This window comes from Arvicanthis niloticus, unplaced genomic scaffold, assembly GCF_011762505.2.
Source record: "Arvicanthis niloticus isolate mArvNil1 unplaced genomic scaffold, mArvNil1.pat.X pat_scaffold_883_arrow_ctg1, whole genome shotgun sequence".
NCBI lineage: Eukaryota > Metazoa > Chordata > Mammalia > Rodentia > Muridae > Arvicanthis > Arvicanthis niloticus.
The window spans coordinates 457-18,789 of NW_023046460.1; the positions used below are offsets into that span (position 1 = coordinate 457).

At 46.1% G+C, this 18,333-nt stretch overlaps 1 protein-coding gene across 1 annotated transcript in view; it reads right to left on the reverse strand.

Annotated features, from left to right (window-relative positions):
• Window positions 1-1,116: 1,116 nt before the first annotated feature.
• Window positions 1,117-18,333, reverse strand: part of LOC117702498 (colorectal mutant cancer protein-like) — a gene marked incomplete at its 3' end in the record, with an annotated part of 48,011 nt that continues 30,794 nt past the window's right edge. The window contains 4 exon segments of the mRNA XM_034493614.2: window positions 1,117-1,323; window positions 4,509-4,523; window positions 4,525-4,744; window positions 14,243-14,429. Coding sequence (XP_034349505.2) covers window positions 1,117-1,323; window positions 4,509-4,523; window positions 4,525-4,744; window positions 14,243-14,429 — 629 coding nt within the window.

The following is an 18,333-nucleotide window of genomic DNA, read 5'->3' on the forward strand; positions in this document are numbered from 1 at the left end:
ATAAGTCCTAACCGACAGCAGTTCACCTTGGGCCTGACATGCCGTGGACGGATGGGCGGGATGCCTCATAGCCTCAGGATGCCTGGCTTAGCAAAGAGCCATACTGTGAACCTCATGGATTTATCTGCAGATCGAGGTGAGGCAGCAGATGCTGCAGCTAGTGGTGCAGCATGCTTCAGAATCTTAGCTACATAGGAAGCAAAAGTTCACACCGCGCAGCAGCAACGGCGTTCTTCCTTCCTAAGCACACCACTTTCCTGGAGACGCCCTGCGGTACCTACAGTTGCACTGTGAGAAAGCATTTACAGGATCAGCCAGTCAGCATATGCTTGCAAATCCTGAATCTGAGCACACACTGGTGTCAGGGGGAGCTTGCATTTTAGGAATATTGAATATGATGTGCTGAACACGCAGTTCCCCAAGTGAGTGAGGGATAGAAATTATTAGGCTCGAAAGCGCTATGTTTTCTATCTTTCCAATGCACATGTGTGGAAGTGAAATACAAAATGACAGAATGAGCTTAGATTCTAGAAAAGGCCCCTGGGCATGAAGGAGGGGTTGATTCAAGTATGGGTTGTGAACATTGTCACTAGAAGCCCCGTCTCTGTATACTTGGTAATCAAAGGCTTCCCTTCCACCTTCTGTTCCTGCTTACTGAGGCACTGAGAGAGCAGGGGTGGCGGAGAAGAGTGGAAGTAGCCTGTAGGCCAGGTGTGGTTTATGCACCACACTGCTGTTTTTATTTGTAAGGCCCCTTACTTCTGTGGAACGGTTTTCATCAAATAAATGCAGACTAGTGTCCTTGCTTAGAGACATGAGATCTGAGGGAGATAAACACAGGGAACTAATACAGAAGGAGCAGCTCTCTGCGCATTGAGAGAAACACATAGATCCTGGATGAGACCACTGCACAGACCACTCCTCTGATGAGACTGATGTGTACATGTTTGAACTTGGATACAATGGGAGATGTTACCTCTTAATGTGGATTTGGTTTCTTATGACCTCTCGAGCCTATGTAAACAGCAAGGAACCTGAGACAACAACGGCATATTGACAAGGTAAAGGTGGGGGTAATGCTGCACTGAGGGTGTCCCCATATCATCCGGTCCCTACCTTGCCAGGCTTCTCCTTGCCGCTGCTGCTGGTGGAGCTCAGAGACCGCATCCTCTGCTCCTTCTGTTCCTCCACTTCGGACTTGAGGTGCTCAATGTGTACAGATAGCCGCTGCTCCTGCGCTTCCCTCGTGCTCAGCTTCAGCTCCAGGGCTTTCTTCTCTTTCTCCAGAAGATAGAGCTGGGCCTTCAGCTCAGCCATCTCCTCCTGTGGAAACAAAGCACACACAGCCAAGGAGAGGTTTGCACTGTATGTCCTAAGGGATACTGTGTCAAATAGGTGCAAAAAGTCCTGGCTGCAAGCCACGGGCACATAGTCCAGATGTCACTCCAAACCTGAGCATGAGCTGGCTGTCTCCACACATCTGACAGGCTGATAGGTAGACAAAATGGAGTGCTTTGCCATCCTAGGGTCTAGAATTTAGAATCATGGGTAGAAATCACAGGCAAGCAGACTTCATTTCATGTGAGGGAAAACCTTTTAAAGTGCTGTTGGGATCTCAAATGTACACAGGCCAGTGCATACATCTCAAAATGACTTAGTGAAAATCAGTTCTCTGGATGCAGAGGCTCAAGTGTATCCACCAAGGACTGTAAAGGAAATATTCATGCAAAGATGTCTGACTGGGGTTCTGATTCTCACTTCACTTCCATGGCACCATTTTCTCGTCGCTCCACAGCTGAGCCATGCCAGTTGGGGAGTGCTAATTACAATAGCATCCGTTAGCACTTGTCTGCTTCAGAGGGCCAAACGAAATTAGCAGGACCAATCCTCCACTGGAAATTACTCATCAGATAAGGTCCTTCTGGTTGCTCAGTGCTGGGAATGGACCTAAGGGCCAAGTGCATGCTGAGCCAATGCACCAATAGAAAACTTCTGAAAAAAATCTCCTAAAGGGCTTAACTGATTGTTTTCTCTGGACTGAGATGGGAATGCAAAATAGGGCAATGCTATTCTTGACCAGGAGCCAGAAAGCAGTGGCAACCATCAGTTTTCCTTGAGCACAGAAAGAAGCTCATTTAATCTTCTGAAAGCAAAGAAGAGTTGGAGGGCACCCACAAGGCTTGTTGTCTTTCTTGGGGCAGAACGCATTAGTCACTGAGTTTCAGTGACCTCTCAGTAGCACAGGCTAAACCCTCTTTACCGTGATGACCAGACTCATCCAGGATGGTTTCTATACTGGAAGCTTTCTTCTCATCTTTTGTTATCAGAAGGAGGATTCCAAAGGCTATGGCAACTGTGCATACTGAGCCCATGTGATGGTCAACTCTCAGAACACACATATAAAAGCAAACGCACAGAAAGGAAAGGGGAAGATACAAGTGTCAGAAACACAGCACAGGTCTGCAGTTGAGACTCACAGGTGGCCCAAGGTAGCAGACTGCTCTGTAATTCCTGGCATCTGTGCTTTTAGGTCCACACGAGAGCAGGCCATGGCCTCTGTGAGGCAGATATCCATGTTGATACCCACCTAGGTGAGCCAAGACTCTTGAAGTACTGCCTGAATGAGATACTAGGAGCTTGTTTCTGGAGGGATGGTGAGGAAACTTACCATCTCTCAAGCTATGGGTAAGAAGAAAATAAGCTCTTAAAAAAATCAAGCTTATATACGGATGGTACAAGAATCCATGTGCCTCAATCATACCCAAACTGAATACCTGACCTCTGCAATCCACAGGTCACAAAGGACAGTGGACAGCCTTAGTCCTGGGCTGTGAGACCCCATGGAGACATGCTCTCCAAGGCAGACATAGGCATTCCACCCTCAACAGTGATGGAAATGAGCCTCTCTGAGAGAGGCGTGGTTAGCATGTCCATCAAAAGTGACTGGGCATTTATGGGAGCAGAATGGAGGATGTGAAAAAACTAGAAAGGCTAGTATTGCTAACAACTAAAGGGGTAAGGGAATAGGACTCCTAATGAAAAGACAAGACATCCTGAAGGAAGAGTGGATTATAAAAATGTCAGGTGGATCATCCAGAGATGATTGGTATTCACTAAAGATCATGGACCAGAAACCTCAGCATTTACATTCTGGAACAAAATGGTGAATACCAACATAGTCCACTGGCTAGTGGTGTGTGGATTGGCACACACACACTGGTGAACACGTTGGGGAAAGCAATATAAAGCTGATTGGTAGCCTTCTTAAAGCCCTCAGGAGGAAAACCAGGTCAGAACATGGACAATGGCTGTTCTGGGTCCTGAGGTCTCCTAGCTTTTCATCACTTGTACACCTTCAAAAATATCTAAGATGAGTGCAGTTTATGTTAGGTGGCAAAGGGAATTACACACACACACACACAAAGAGAGAGAGAGAGAGAGAGAGAGAGAGAGAGAGAGAGAGAGAGAGAGAGAGAGAGTGTGTGTCTTTCCTTGGCCAGATCAACAATAAATCTGTCACACTCCATATTGGCTAAATTATAAAAGGAAGGAAATGCTTAGTCTCTGGATCAAAGAAAACATCCTGTTTGGGATAAATAATAGAAGGATAAGCTGTGGGCTCATTAGTGTGGGCTACAAGAGCTGCAAAAGGAACCTGACTGGGACAAAGTCACAGGCAGTCAGGACTCAGCCAGAGGAATGGAAGCCCTCAGAGCTGAGTGGCTGGATAGAGAAGTGCCAAGTAGGGGTGACAAGGGTAATATCAAAAAGGGACACCTGGGTTTCCAAGTCTGGTTCTGCTGCCATGTATCTTCCTGGATTTAAGCACCAGCATCTTAGAGAAGTGATGGACAGGGTCTGGGAACCCAGTCCAGAGCTGACCGAGGAACCGGGGAGCTGCTCTAATCTTCCTCTTCCTTTCTGCTGTGGCTGCAATGAGATGCAGGTACACTGAGATGAAGGGATAGCAACTCAACTACTTGTAATGGCATTCCTTTCTCTAGAAATGCTGGTAGATAACTTAGCCCATGAGCAAAGAACTCAAGATCTTGGCAGGACCTTGCCCAGAACTGTTCTGCCAACTCTTACCAGAGCGCCCCAATTCTAAGCAGTTCTTAAGGCCCAGGGGTGACAGGAAACCAGACTTTTTGCCAATTGCTAAGCTGGCTTTGTCACAGTCTCTCCCTGCTCCAGCTTCTACCAACATGGTTGACCCCAACAAGGCCTTTAACCACTATTAAGATCAGGGGTCATCATAGAAGCTGCAGGTCTTGCTTAACCCTTGACAGGCATATATTAAACTGTGGTACTCCACAGCATCCTCTGAAGTCAACTGCCTTTCCAATAAAGTCCAGACCATAGGACTTCCAGACAAACTAAAGCCAGCCTCTCCCCAAAGGCTATTGTCCAAACAGAGATAACTACTAACTGAACCCTGCTGCCATGCTCACAGAGGCCTGTGAGGTATCCCCTCTGGGTGGGCCCAACAAATGAAACCTTCAGCACACCTTCATGGCCATCAGCTTCCTGCATCAGCACCGCATTCTCCAGGTCCAGCCTCTGGCTGTCGCCTCTTGGCTTGACATCATAGCTGAGTGGGTCGATGTGGATGCTTTCCAGCTCCAACATGGTCAGCTTGACTGCAGCTCTGTCATTCTTGAGCTGCTGGATGTAATCCTTCAGCCTTTGCTCGTCTTCTTTAGTGAACTCTGTGTCACAGCTGCTGGCTGTAGAGCTGGTTGTGCTGAGGAAGAAAGAGAAACCCCATGTTTCCAAGTCATCACCATTAGACCCTGTCTCTTGTCACCATTATTTAGGGGACACACAGACCCAGACCCAGACCCAGACCCAGACACACACACACACACACACACACACACACACACACACACACAGACTCTCTGGTTACTCTAAGTGCATTTTAGATCGTGATGTAGACTCTAAAAATGAATTCTGAGGTGTTAGTTCTTCAAAAGTAAAGACACGCGTATGCAAAGCTGTTTCCTATAATGTGGTATAAGATTAAGTTTAGCACATGATGGAAAGAATTTAAAAAAAAGACTAAACAATGTGAACACTTTAGATCACTGTAACAATGGTAGAGATACTTTAAGTGAGGAAAAGGATTAAAGAAAATGGTACACATCTAATAAGAACAGGTGACATGGGGACAGGGCTTAATAATGGGAGCTATGGAACCAATCTCATGACCTATAACTTTGGGTGTACATATGTATTCCTGGCACACAGGCACCCCAGAGAGTGACAAAGTCCCTGCAGGCGTGGAAGTGGGAAGGAATCATACTAGAGGGAATACGGTATACTGGACAAGCCCCTGTTGCTTACACTGCAATGAGAAGCAAGTATGTATAGCATGATAGCATGTTGAAAGTGGTTGTCTCCAGACTGCCAGAGCCCATTCTTGGTGTCCACCCCAGGACTCAGGCTGGTTCTAATGGCCATTGGTAGCTCATGTGGCACAGTGAGTGGGCAAATGATGCCAGACTTAAGGAGTGCCCAGGTAAACACAGACCTTTTATGCCCTCAGTGTCAGACCAATCCACCATAAAGGGAAACTGAGCCAGTTGTGACAAGCTGTCCCTACTGGCTCCAAATAATGCCCACAGGTTTCTTTGCTCTTCTAGTCTTTCCTGTCTACAGATCACTCCAATTACAACTGATTTGGAATTGATGGCAGGAAAGCAAGCAGGGCCTAAGCAGCTGTCAACAAAACACCATTATTTGCGATTATAAACCAGAACGCTCAAATGAAGAGACATTGAAGGCCTTGCTAAGTCATGTGGCTGCAAAGAGCCTTAGACAGAACCATCTCATTCCACAGCTCTGTCCTCTTCCTAATTTTTTGAGTTAAAATGCTATCCAGTATCTGAGAGTGGTCCACAGTTGTCTGCTTCTTCACCTGACACTGAAATAATGAAAATGGGTACAACATCCCAGCATAGTGGGAAATTCTCTGCATGGGATACATCGTTTAAAAAAACAGACAAAAACCAGGCTGGAGAGCTGGCTGCATAATTAGGAGCACTTGATGCTGATGAACAACCTGAGTGTGGTACTAGTTCTCACAAGGTGGTTCATAACCATTTGTAACTGTAACTCTGTAAAGTAACAAACATCTGTAACTTTAGTTCCAGGGATCAAGTCGCTGATGCACATAATGCATGTATGGCATACTCCCTACATTTAAATAAGTCTAAAAAGACAAAGCCAGATGTGGTAGTTCATGGTTGTAAGCCTCAGCCACTCAAGAGACCAGAAGCAGAAAGATCCCTAGAATCTGGAGTTGAAAGCCGGACTATTCAAGACAATAAGACTGTTTCAAAGATAAAAGAGAATAAAAGAGAATGCAAGGCTTCCAGGATGAGAAAGCTATGGGCTGGAGCTATGCTGATCATTCTTCTGTCTATATAAAGTGGAGGTCATCCTGAGAACTGGGTGGTCTTCACGTCCAAGAACAAATAGGATGGGAAGCTCTTGGGTACTAGAATCATGTGTGTGTGTGTGTGTATTGTGTGTGGTGTGTGTGTGTGTGTGTGTACGCGCGCGCGATTGTATGGTGGTGGTGGGTGGTCTTGCTTTATCCCTCAGGGCAGGACAAATATCCCTGGGAAGTGGAGTGGACAGGATGAGCCTGGCCATCAGCCTGAATACCTCTGGGGCACTGGAAAGGGGAATTACTATGCCATGTAGGTTGAGCTGCAGAATACAGGAACTTTCAAGGCAGTCATCTACCTGATACTGTGAGGGTAGATTTAAATGCTGGACAGTTATATTGGTAGAGAGTAGTCACCATAATATGGATAGGTTTCTTTCAGTCCACTGAAGGCCTGCAGAGGAAGAAATTCTGCCTCCAGACAATCCCAGACAAAGGATTCAACCACAGTTCTTCCTTGGGGGCTCCAGCATAGTCTGAATGTCCTGACGCTCCAGCCTCTATATTCAAATCCCTAAAAGTCATTGTCTGCATATGTGTATGTCCAGAAACATGTACTACTGTATTGAAATGCACACAAGTAGTACAGAGATGCTATATATTTATGTGCGCTGACCAGCCTGGTTCTTGTCCTTTGCAGAGAGCTCTCATGCTGACATACCAACTGTCACTTGTGACCCAAGCATCTTATACAGTGTAGATTTCATGTTTCTTGGACACATTATAACATAGATGTTTTTAAAAGTTGTGATAACAATTAAACAATGTGAGATACAAGGCCATTAAATCGGTAACAATGCACACACTCAATAAACATCATTATTTATTTCAGAATTATTAAAACAAAGGGGTTCTTGCCATAGGATACCTTCCAAGGCCCTGGAAAAAATCCCTACCTTTGTGCAACTCGTGTTCTAATAGCAGAGATAAACCAGTTATAGAGTAGAGCTGACAATGATATGCACCATCACAAAGATGTGAAATGAGAGACTCAGGGAATGCAAAGTGGAGATAGGTTTATTATCCAAAATAGCAAAGGGGAAGACCCGTATGACAATGATACAATCCAGTAGACCTAAAGGAGACAAGAATGAGAGCCCCATGGATATCTGGAGGGAGTTGATGGGGGCTGAGAAAGCACAAAAACTCAAACAGCAAGCTGGCCAGAATAGAGGAGTTATGGCCAGGTGCCATGTCGCTGACCACAACAGGAGAAATAGTCTTATGTCTGCATATGTATGTCTAGAGTATGCAGGAGGTGACCTGGAGGGGGGCACTCCAAGAATACTGGGGGCGATAGCAGAAGTTTAGAGTGGGTATGAGCAGAGAAAGCAGGGAAAGATAAAAAACAAGGCGTCATCATGTGTGTTATGTTTTAGAAAGAACAAGAAGGAAATACCACGACCCTCTCGGGCCTCAAACACTACCCCCTAGAAAACCCTAAAGAAACCACGCTGCTGAAGGAATCAGGGCAGAGCCTGCAGCATGGGCTATGTTAGAGTGGGTTTCTGCAGGACTGGAGGCACGCACCACGGGCCTGTCCGCAGTTAGGTGACAAGCACAACCAGCCACACTGACCCCTAAGTGTAGGGCTCACCTCTACACACTCAATAGTGACAAAGGGACAGAAGGCTGGTGTTCCCCAGGTGAGGGAGCAGGACAGCTCAGGAGGCAGCATCTTTACCCAGCATTCTCCAGGGCAGAGTGTGGAGCCTGCTCCCCAAGCCCTGTATTTACACAATAAAGCAAGAACAACAGGGTCTCTCTGCCAGGCAGCTGAGAGGAGGGCTGGGCCCCAGTAACAAAATCTTCCCACGTGACACCTTAACTCAGCCGCAAGCCATTCCTTTCATTAAAAATTATTGACCAAATCCTACACGAGACAATCACCAAAATCCATGTGCCAGCCACCACGTGACACTTGGGCATATCATCTCCAGACTGCCAGTTTGGGAACTGTGACATCGATAACTAAAGCACCCTTGTTAACTTTCGTTTCAAATAAAAATTGCAAAATTCGAAGAGTTCAAAGCTAGGACTCGCTAGCTGTGACACCCCAAACTAAGAGATAGTATAGCTGCGTGGTGGTGGCCCACACTGTTCAACCCAGCAACCCAGAATTCCTCAGTTTGAGGCTAGCATGGTCTATGGAGTGAGTTCCAGGATAGCCAGGGGCTATACAGAGAAACCCCGTCTCAAAAACTGAGAGAGAAAGAGAAAAAGGGGAGGGAGAGAGAAAGAAGAGAGAGAGAGAGAGAGAGAGAGAGAGAGAGAGAGAGAGAGACAGAGAGAGAGAGGACAGAGAGAGAGAGACAGAGAGAGAGAGACAGAGAGACAGATAGACAGAGAGACAGAGAAGACACATTTGAATTTCTATTATATCCCACCACTTCTCAGCTCTGAGGTAGTTGCTTCAGTGCTTCAGTCTTACCTAGGCTGGCACGACCTTCCCCAACACCCACAAGGTCAAAACCTCTGGGAGTAGATAAGGGATGGCAGCAATTAAGGGTTCCTTAAGACAGGACTACACACTGTGCCTGCCACCAGGGCGGCAACAAATGGAAACTCACTGGTAACTAATTGGCTGGCCCCACGTTTTCCTAGGGGTGGGGCGGCTGCGGATGATTGCTAACAGTCCCCTCACACCTGCACAAGCCACCTTCTGGCACACCCCAGCCTCATGGCCTGGAGAGCATTGCCTGACTTAAATGGCTTTGGTCAAGAGGGTGGTTTCTACCTCCCAGAGTAGGGGAGGGTGAGCTGGTGCCACCCAGTGTGAATTCTAGGTGAAGAAAAGGGACAAGGGATACTTTCCTGACAGCTGAGTAAGGAGACCCACCACCAGCCTTGGTGTCCACCAGAGGTCAGACACCTGCCACCATGCAGGAAACTTGCTATGGAGGAGAAGAAGGTTATCAAAGACCTTAGAGACCACCAAGACCCCCTCTGCCAGAAACACTAGTGGGCAGGGAGTATTGGATTTCTTCACCTGCAGGTTGTTCACTGGCCAGAAAGGAATGTTTTTGTTTCTACTTTCTTTGCTTTACAGAAAGAAAAAAAGATCTGACCCTATTGGGAGCTCAGAGCTTTCACTGCTCTTCCAGGGGAATGCTAAATCTCAAAGCATCACAAAACCTAGCTCTCTCTCCCCCTTCCAGGACACCAGCAGGGAGCAGACCAGGCGATGGTAATTACAATTCTACTTCATGCTCTTAATGTTTCCACAGCCCAATATGATTATGTTGATGGTGAAAGGGAGGGGAAGGGCCACCGGCCCTTCCTCTGGCCTCCTGAGGGCCGCTGTTGGCTGCCAGGAGAGGGCTAAAGTCATCCATTACCTCTCTCAGCTTGGAACGCAGGATGAGCTCAGCTGTCAAGAAGAATAAATCACTTTCTACAGGCTGCCCAATCCCTCCTCTCCGGGGCTGGTGCCTGGAGGATGCTCTGAGAGCAGAATGGAAGGAAACCTGCAGATGAAGAACCCAGGCATAGCCAGCTATTACATGTCTGTGCTTTGCTCTGGGTTTTCTCAGGAGGTGATACAAGAGCTATGGTTTTTGGTAGTCATCCCTCTGTTCTGTTGGAACTCCTATCAAGATAGCTTATTCTGCAGTGGGTGATTGCCAGAATGTTCTGCTGCAACTTGGCTGCTCAAGCTGCTAGCTACAGTCTAAGAGAGGGGCATGAGGGCCAGGCTCAAAACCAGAACATACCCTGCCCTCTGGCCTACCCTGTCTGCTGTTGGACACCAGCCATTCACACTACCTCCAGGTGCCAAATGCCATTTCTTCCAATCCTCTGCACCAGGTGCCATCTCTGATTTCCAGATGACCCAATCCCTGTCACTAAAAAACCACATGGTCCCAATCCAGACATGGCCACTGAAGTTTTTCTTATGGCATCAATGAAATGAGTTAGTCTCGTACATCAACGCCGGTAGCCTGCTGCCTTTCTAAACACCTAGGCAAGGCTGCTGCCAACAGGATGAAAAAAAATGGCAGCCAGTGCAGAGCCCACAGTGGCTAGCCGTTAGAGCCTGGTGTGTGTGTCACTGCTCACTGGCAGGCTATGTTGCTCAGGCGTACGACAGTCCTCTGCCTTAAGTTGCTGTTTATCTCATGAATATAGGGCCCCATGGCCTTTTAGTCAGGGTCCCTCTTAAGCTATTTTGCATATTTCTGTCCTTTGTGACCCCAAATATCAATTTATGAGATCCCAATTGTAGTATGAAATTCTATCCTAAAGTATTTCCCAGTGGTCCTTTCGTGGTAGGGAACCTAGCATAGAGAACGTATATTGCATATTTTGCATCTTGCCAGGTTAGGACTTAATTGTTTGTTTTTAAGTTTGGTCTTGAGATGAAGAAATAAAGTACAGAAAGTAGTGCATATTTTAGTCACAGGAGCCAAGAAAAAAGTGACTAGGAACAGATCAGCACACTGTCATGTTGAGGAAGATCTCAGTTGGGTGCTGGTGCTCACTGACACTGTAAACAGCCAAGCCCATATGACTCATTCCCTAAAGCTTGCTGCTGGGGGTGGCAGAGGCCTCTCCTAATCAGACAGGGGTTCCAGGACATCGCTTAGCAACAGACAGTGTTCTACTGGTCAAAACCATTTTTTTCCTGCCCCCTGAAAACTTTATCCTAGCTGAGACTAATACAGAGGGTGCAGACCAGGCCTTTCTGGTGCTTCACTGCTTTCTACTGCAATGTGGAAATCATGCCCCAGATGGCATGACCAGCCAGCCAGCATCTTAGGTACCCAAGGAACAAGGAGGCATCACAGCAAGGGCTGAAATCACTCTTCACAGATTGCATACTCCTGCGTCCATTTTTGCTGAAAGAAAATAGCGTCAATCCCGATTCCTAGGAGGGCATGCTTGCTATGGCTTTTCTGCACCTCTCATGGATTGGATCGGTTTAATGTCCTTCCACCAGAATAAGCAGAAAATCCAGTGTTTGACACAAAGCATAGGCTGTTTGGTAACGCCTAGCTCTACTTGCAGACAATTCGGTCATTTGCCTCTGTGCTGTTGCTATGTTGATAAAGCTATGAAGGCGATCAGCCTTACCTGGCTGCTCTACCCATTAAGACAAACCATGCTTGATGGATCTGCAGCTGTACGAGCATCCTCTGAGGGGTGGCTCTCATCCATATCCTTTTTGCTGGGTAACTAACCCTTTGCTTCTCCTTCCAAAATCCATTAACCCTCTTGTCCTCAGGAGCTGTAAGAGCCCTCCAGGGACCTGACCTGAGCCTTCCTTTTCTGAGACTTTGGGTAGGAGGGGCTGATACCCTGACTTGCACATGTCTCGGCAAGGTGGTTACAGTGGAAGAGAAGGGGGTGCACTGGGCCACACAAAAGCTCCTGGCTCAGAAAGCTCCATTTTCCTTCTTCTTCTTTTTTTTTTTTTTTTTTGTTTTTTTTTTTTTTGTTTTTTTTTTTTTGTTTTTTTTTTTTAACCTATCACGGGGACAGCGTTTGGGCCAGAATTTCCAAAGCTTATAAATAAAAACACTCATACTATTGTAGCCTGATGGTTAGGAACTTTGTTCTGAACCTATGTTTGTCATAAAGACATAAAGACACTCCTGTGTCTGTTTTATGGTTATGGAGAGCCACAGGTATTCCCTGGGTATTTTTCTGTACAGGCTCTGAATGGCCTGTGACAGGGCAAGAAGGCATCTTAGTGGAATCAGAGTTAAAAGCCTGTGTTTGATGGAAGATCTATTTGAGGACTAACCTTTATTACAGAGGCCCACCTCCCTCTTCACACACATGTGTAGTATGTGTGTGGGTATGTTCATGCATGTGAGGGTCTTCCCTGCCCTATCCCTACCTCCTGAGTACTAGGATTATAGGCAGGCCATCATGCTTGCTCAGCAGCTGTGTGGGGGTGCTGGGATCTGAACTCGGGTCCTCATGCCTGCATAGTAATCACTTTACCCGATGAGCCCACTGCCTGGCCCTAAACAGCCAGTCTTTAGTGAATTCCCTTTTTGGTGTGTTGTTGCTTTTGGTTTCTTAAGATAGGGTTTCTCTGTATAGCCCTGGCTGTCCTGGAACTCATTCTGTAGACCAGGCTGACCTCGAACTCAGAGATGCCTTTGCCTCCCAAGTACTGGATTAATAACAAGCTTATATTTGAAAGCAGAAAGTCTGAGTCTGAATTTTTCTCATCCTATAGAAATACAAAATCAAAAATTCAACTTCTCAAGAAAATGTTCTAAGAAACAAGCTTACCTATACACCAAATACCTCCTGTAACAAATATTGAAAATCAGATCTCCACTAATAGAAAGTTAGAAATTTATTCTCACTTTTGACGACTCCAGAGTTGTCTCTGACTCAGACTGAAACAGCAGAATTATTTGCAGGAAAAGGGAGATGTGTGCAGACAATTAAGCATGACAGTTTCTGTTAACTCTTAACAATCCCTAGCTGTACAGAAGAATCTCACTGACAAGCTGAGCACTGAATTCCTACATAAACAAACATGGAAAGCATAGATTATAAATACCTGGAAACGTCATGGAAAAGGGCACCTGCTTTTGTATTTAAACATAAGAGTCTGGTTTTAAGTGAAAAATTATAATCTATGTGCTATTGAATAAAACACATGCTGCTAAAGTGTAGAAAAAAAATAATCCCCTGTGTTTGTGGCCAAGTGTAAGATTGGGAAATGGGCTCCCTCCTGGGACATGGGGTCCAGTGTGTATGTATATGATATATTGAGGCAGATGGCTGGTTCCCTCAGTGGGAGACAGGAGTATCAAATGCTTTTTAGGCTTCAAGAAAACATCAGTACTTCTGCTTTGCATTAGACATCCCATCGATCTTTATGTAGCTTTTGTCACTTGCATGGAAGCTGACCGTCTATATGACCTGAGATCTAGTGTCAGGGAGCGGGAAGGGAAACTGCTTGGTGCCGAAGTTCTAGACTTCCCTCTTAACAGGCATGGGCTCTTAAACACACCAATTACACATCTCTGAGCCAAGGTGGTGTCACCTGTGAAACTGGAGTAAATCACCCTGGGCTTCCCACAAAGCAAAGTCCAGTAAGAAACAACCATATTCCAGGTCTGAGAACTGGCATGTAAAGAGGGGGGTGTGGTCACAGTAGAGCTTCTGTGGCCAGAAATGATTTTTTTAAAAAAAAGGGGGGGGGGAGCTACACGGGGCTTCATTCTGGCGCCCTGCCCCCATCTAGAAAGATCAGCCTGCTCCACGGACAGTGTTGTCATCTCCACTGCTTTCTTCACCACTTCTGAGAGCCCTCGGGTGCCTGGATGGAAGGTGTGACTGAGGCTCATGATTAACTGCCTGCCTGAGAGGCACTGAAAATACAGCCTCACTTGATAAAGGGGGCGGGAGGGCCTCTTGCCATGGAAGAGCTCTCAGAGGACAAGGGTACAGGGAAAGAGTGGCGCTAGCTTAAGGTGGGCGGGGTCTTTTAACAGTGAGTCTTAGTCACTCCAGGTAATTCCTCAAATGGAGAATGATGAAGAAACAGAGAACAGAACAGCATAGGAAGAAGAGTATCAAAGAGACTGCGCTCTTGTTCCACCCCCTAGTGGATGCTACAGCCCTGTCTCTCTGGACTGTACCTTTCCACAGAAAGCATAACAAGGCCACTTTCTAGCCCCTCCCCATAGCTCTTGGGGAGAACAGGCTGTAAGCATGAAGCAGCCTTGCCATAATCCTAATCACACGGTCTCCTGGATTGGGCCGGTGAGGAGCCCACTGCAGGCAGAGGAGCCACAGGACAGAGCATCGAGCAGTTACCTGGTATGACTGTTGGAGGACAGGCTCTCCCAGGGTTGCACGCTGCAGCCAGCCACTGCGAAGGCTTCCCCCGCAGCTGCCGTCCAGTTTTCATGAGCAGGGCTTTTGGCGGCGTTCTCAGCAGTCTTCCGGCAGTCGTGAGCCCGCTTGAGCATCTGAGTGATATTCTCATCCCCTGATTGGTCTCCTACACCACAGAGAAGCCAATGGGTTAATTGGTGCAGGTGGAGTCAGAAAAGCCCAGGCTGTGATTCTGTAATTGTCTCTCAGTTACTGAGGGCACAAAGAGTAGGAAGGCTGAGGAGGCTTGTGCTCTGGGCTGGAGGGGTAGCTGACAAGGGTTGGGAAGGCATTCCTTGGCATGGGCTCCATAGTCCTGGTGGATAGCATGATCTCCACCATCAGCTTCCAGTTCTAACATGCTAACTTTTACATATCTCTGATGCTGGCACCCTCTTCCCACTCAAGTACATGTCTCTACACATGAGCACTTTGTGTATGAGGACAGGGAGAAACTGAGGTAAAATGCCACAGCATCACACATCAACAACACTGTCAGAGCTTCCTGCGGGGCAACAGGAACACAGCAAGTAATTACAGCTCAAACTGCAGTTTTGTTTTGTTTTGTTTTGTTTTCTTGTACCAACATTATTCCGCTCAGCCTGAAGCAAGGTGGCTAACTCAGATGGCTCCAGAAGCTGGGTGACGAGGCTAGGCTAGGACACAGAGGTATAAGAAGCATAAAGGCAGATATTGAACTTAGCCCCTGTTCAGGATATTCACATCTGGGTGTGGGTTTTTAAAAACTGTTGGAAAAGGTGGAACCATAGAGACATTTAAAAAGCTCAGTGGGGTTTTAGATAATGACTTTATCAGTGAAGTACCTCACTTTAAATAATCAGCACCATGCACAGAGCTGCAGTCTCAGCACTTGAGAGAAGTTGTGGAGGAGACAGGCGGATCCCTGGGGCTCAGTAGCCAGCCAGCCTAACCAAACTGAGGAGTCCCGAGTGCAGTGAAATAACCTGTCTGCATATGTACATATACAGGTACACGTACATATACATATGTGTGTGTTTATAAATATAGTGATGCTATGTTGCCTTTAATTCCAGAACTAGGGAGGCATAGCAAAGACAACAGATCTCTTTGTGAGTTCAAGGTTAGATATGTCTACATAGCATATTCCATGCCAGCCAGGGACTATAAATAGTATGATCCTGTCTCAAAAATTAATTAATTAAATAATTAACCAACTACTCAACCAGGTAGATAATACAAAACTCTGATATCAACCTCTGTTTTCCACGTGCCACATAAACACATAAGTGCATATGCCCATTCATAGGAACATGTGTGTATATACTAAATACAAACACAAAAATGTTCCGAGAGCAGATCCCTTGCCTGCTTTGTAAAAGGCACTACTGGGTTTGACTCTTAGAGTTCAAAAGAAAAAAAAAAAAAAAAGAAAGAAAGAGAGAAAAGAAAAGAGCCGGGAGTTGGTGGCACACTCCTTGAATCCCAGCACTTGCTAAGCTGAGGCAGGCAGGTCTCCGTGAGTTCGTGGTCAGCCTGGTCTAGAGAGCAAGTTCTAGACTACTAGGGCTATACACAGAGAAACTCTCTCTTAGAAAAACAAAACAAAACAAATTTTAAAAAGAAAGAAAAGAAAAAGAAAAAGACTAAACAAACACAGTGTTTCTTAGGGTCGGGAGAGTAGAGGGTGGAGGAGGAAAGAGAAGGCAGAGCTGGGAGGGTCTTCACTAGATGGCAGCCACCAAGCTTAAAGCTACTACTTACAATGCCACAGTGGTGGGTCCATGTCATTGTCCACCTGCCACACCCAAGGAATTTCTAACAGGGAGTGAACTCTAATAGAGAGCAGGAACTTTGTAAGGCAAAGTCTGTTACATCTGTTAGTGATAATATCGAAAGCTGTGCATGTGCATGGGACATCTATGTACTTCCAAACTACTTGTGATCATTTGAGTAAGAGTGGCCCCCATAGGTGTGGGTATTTGAATGCTTAATTACCAGGGATGGTTATTATTCAAAAGGATTAGAAGGATTAGGAGGTGTGGTTTTTGTAATAGGTATGGCCTTATTGGAGGGAGTGTGTTACTGAGGGTGGGCTTTAATGTTTCAAAAATCCAGGCCAGGCCCAGTCTCCTGCCCTCTCTGTCTAACTCACACCCCCACCCTCACACCCCTCCACTTTCTGCCTGTGGATCAGGATAATATCTATCAGCTTCTGCTCCAGTACTATGTGTGCCACCATGCTCTTCACCATGTTAATGGACTAACCACAAACTCTAAGCAAGCCCCCAATTAAATGCTTTCTTTCATAAGAGTTGCCTTGGTCATAGCGTCTCTTCACAGCAATAGAACAGTGACTAAGACAGTATTCTAAAGAGCAAAGTCTTCATAACAACTCAAGAATTGTCTTGGTCAAACAAAACCACTGGCTTGCCACCCACACAACACAGATGTGTATTTTTTCTTATGAACTTTGGATAGTGAACATTAAAAACATAAATGTGGTTGTGTGAAGTGGCAGAGGTTAGGCCATACTCAACTTCTCCACCCTCCGTGCCCATTTGCTGAGACCCAAAGAAATCCTTCTGGTGTCCCAAAGTACAGTTTGAAAACCACTGGGCTAAACCTTCTCCTCAAATGAACATAATGAGTGCTGTGAATTCAATAACAAACAAAGACGATGACAGTAATTGACCCTGTGAGTAAATGTCACGAACCAGCTCTTGCTTAGACAGCACCTCGGGCAGAGTGACATATCAATTGTCCCTGTCAGCAGGTATGAAAATCAAGGCAAGGCTTAGCACTATGGAGAGTAGGAGAACACTCTTGGGTATGTCGTGCTTCCTAGACTGAAAGCACATCCCTCAAACTGACTTCCAGCTGTTCTCCCCTCGTTTTTTCTCTCCACTAGGACTTTTACACACACCTTGCCAGCTGACTATTCACTCTACTCTGTTCTAACGTAGGCCTGGTATCATCTTATTAATGCATGCAGGAGTTACGTGGGAGGAGGGAGACATGGAACACTTCATTACTATTTCAAACATTTCCAATGCTGGTTTGTTTAAAGCCATTTCAGCTCCTACCAAGTAATTGCTCTGTGTAGACACCAGCCTAATAAAGATGCTTTTCACTCATGGAACAGGTTAAGACATCTTGTGATACAAACTAGGACAGGATTGCTTTTTTTTTTTTTTTTTTCCTCCTTTAATTGATGGTTTTCTTATTAAAAAAAAAAAAAAAACTGACAGCAGGCCAAGATCATTGTAGAATCTGTTTCATATGAGGAGTAAAGTTTTATGGTTCAGTTAAAAGACCCTGAAAAATGAGGTTTCTAATGGAAGTGTTGGCAGAGTTTCTACTTCTGGGCTGGGCTTTGAATATTATTAACCAAAGCAGGCCTGGGGTGGGAAACAAAACCAGAGGGTGGAGTAGAGAAATGAAGGGCAGCCACCTATACCAAGGAGAACTGCTTCCTTATTAGAGAACCTGAGTATAAGAAGGAAAGTAATGCTGTTTGTTTTCCTACCTTGGGGTCTGATTCCAATTTCACAGAATATCAAAACCAAGGAGAAAAACCCTAAAAATCCTTACAAAGGGAGCAACAAGGGAGGTGACAGGGATAGGGGATTTATTTAGAAGGTGCCTGGGGTGGACACTGTGATGGTGGTGTCCTGGAGAGACAAGAGCACAGCACATAGCCATTGAAGAACTATCCATTTATTATCCCCTGCTCCCAGCTTACAGCTCTAAGCAACTTCTTGACAGCCTAGTGGCCACATAGCAGAGCATCTGGCTTGCTCATCGTGGTCGTCATGGAAGGTTTGGGAAGCACCTGGTCATTTGACTCTTACGGATTTGGTGTTATTTCTCCCAAAAGGCTGTTTCTGCAAAGCATTGGTGAGCCTGTGTCCAGGGCACGCTAAGGGTGTGGCGAGCTTGCTGCCATGTTTTCCTTCCTCTCCAGCACTGTACTGTGGTCCCCTCACACCAGTGCAGGCCCAGGAGTCACTGTCATTGGCTGAGTTTATCGTTGTGGTGAAGGAGCCTAC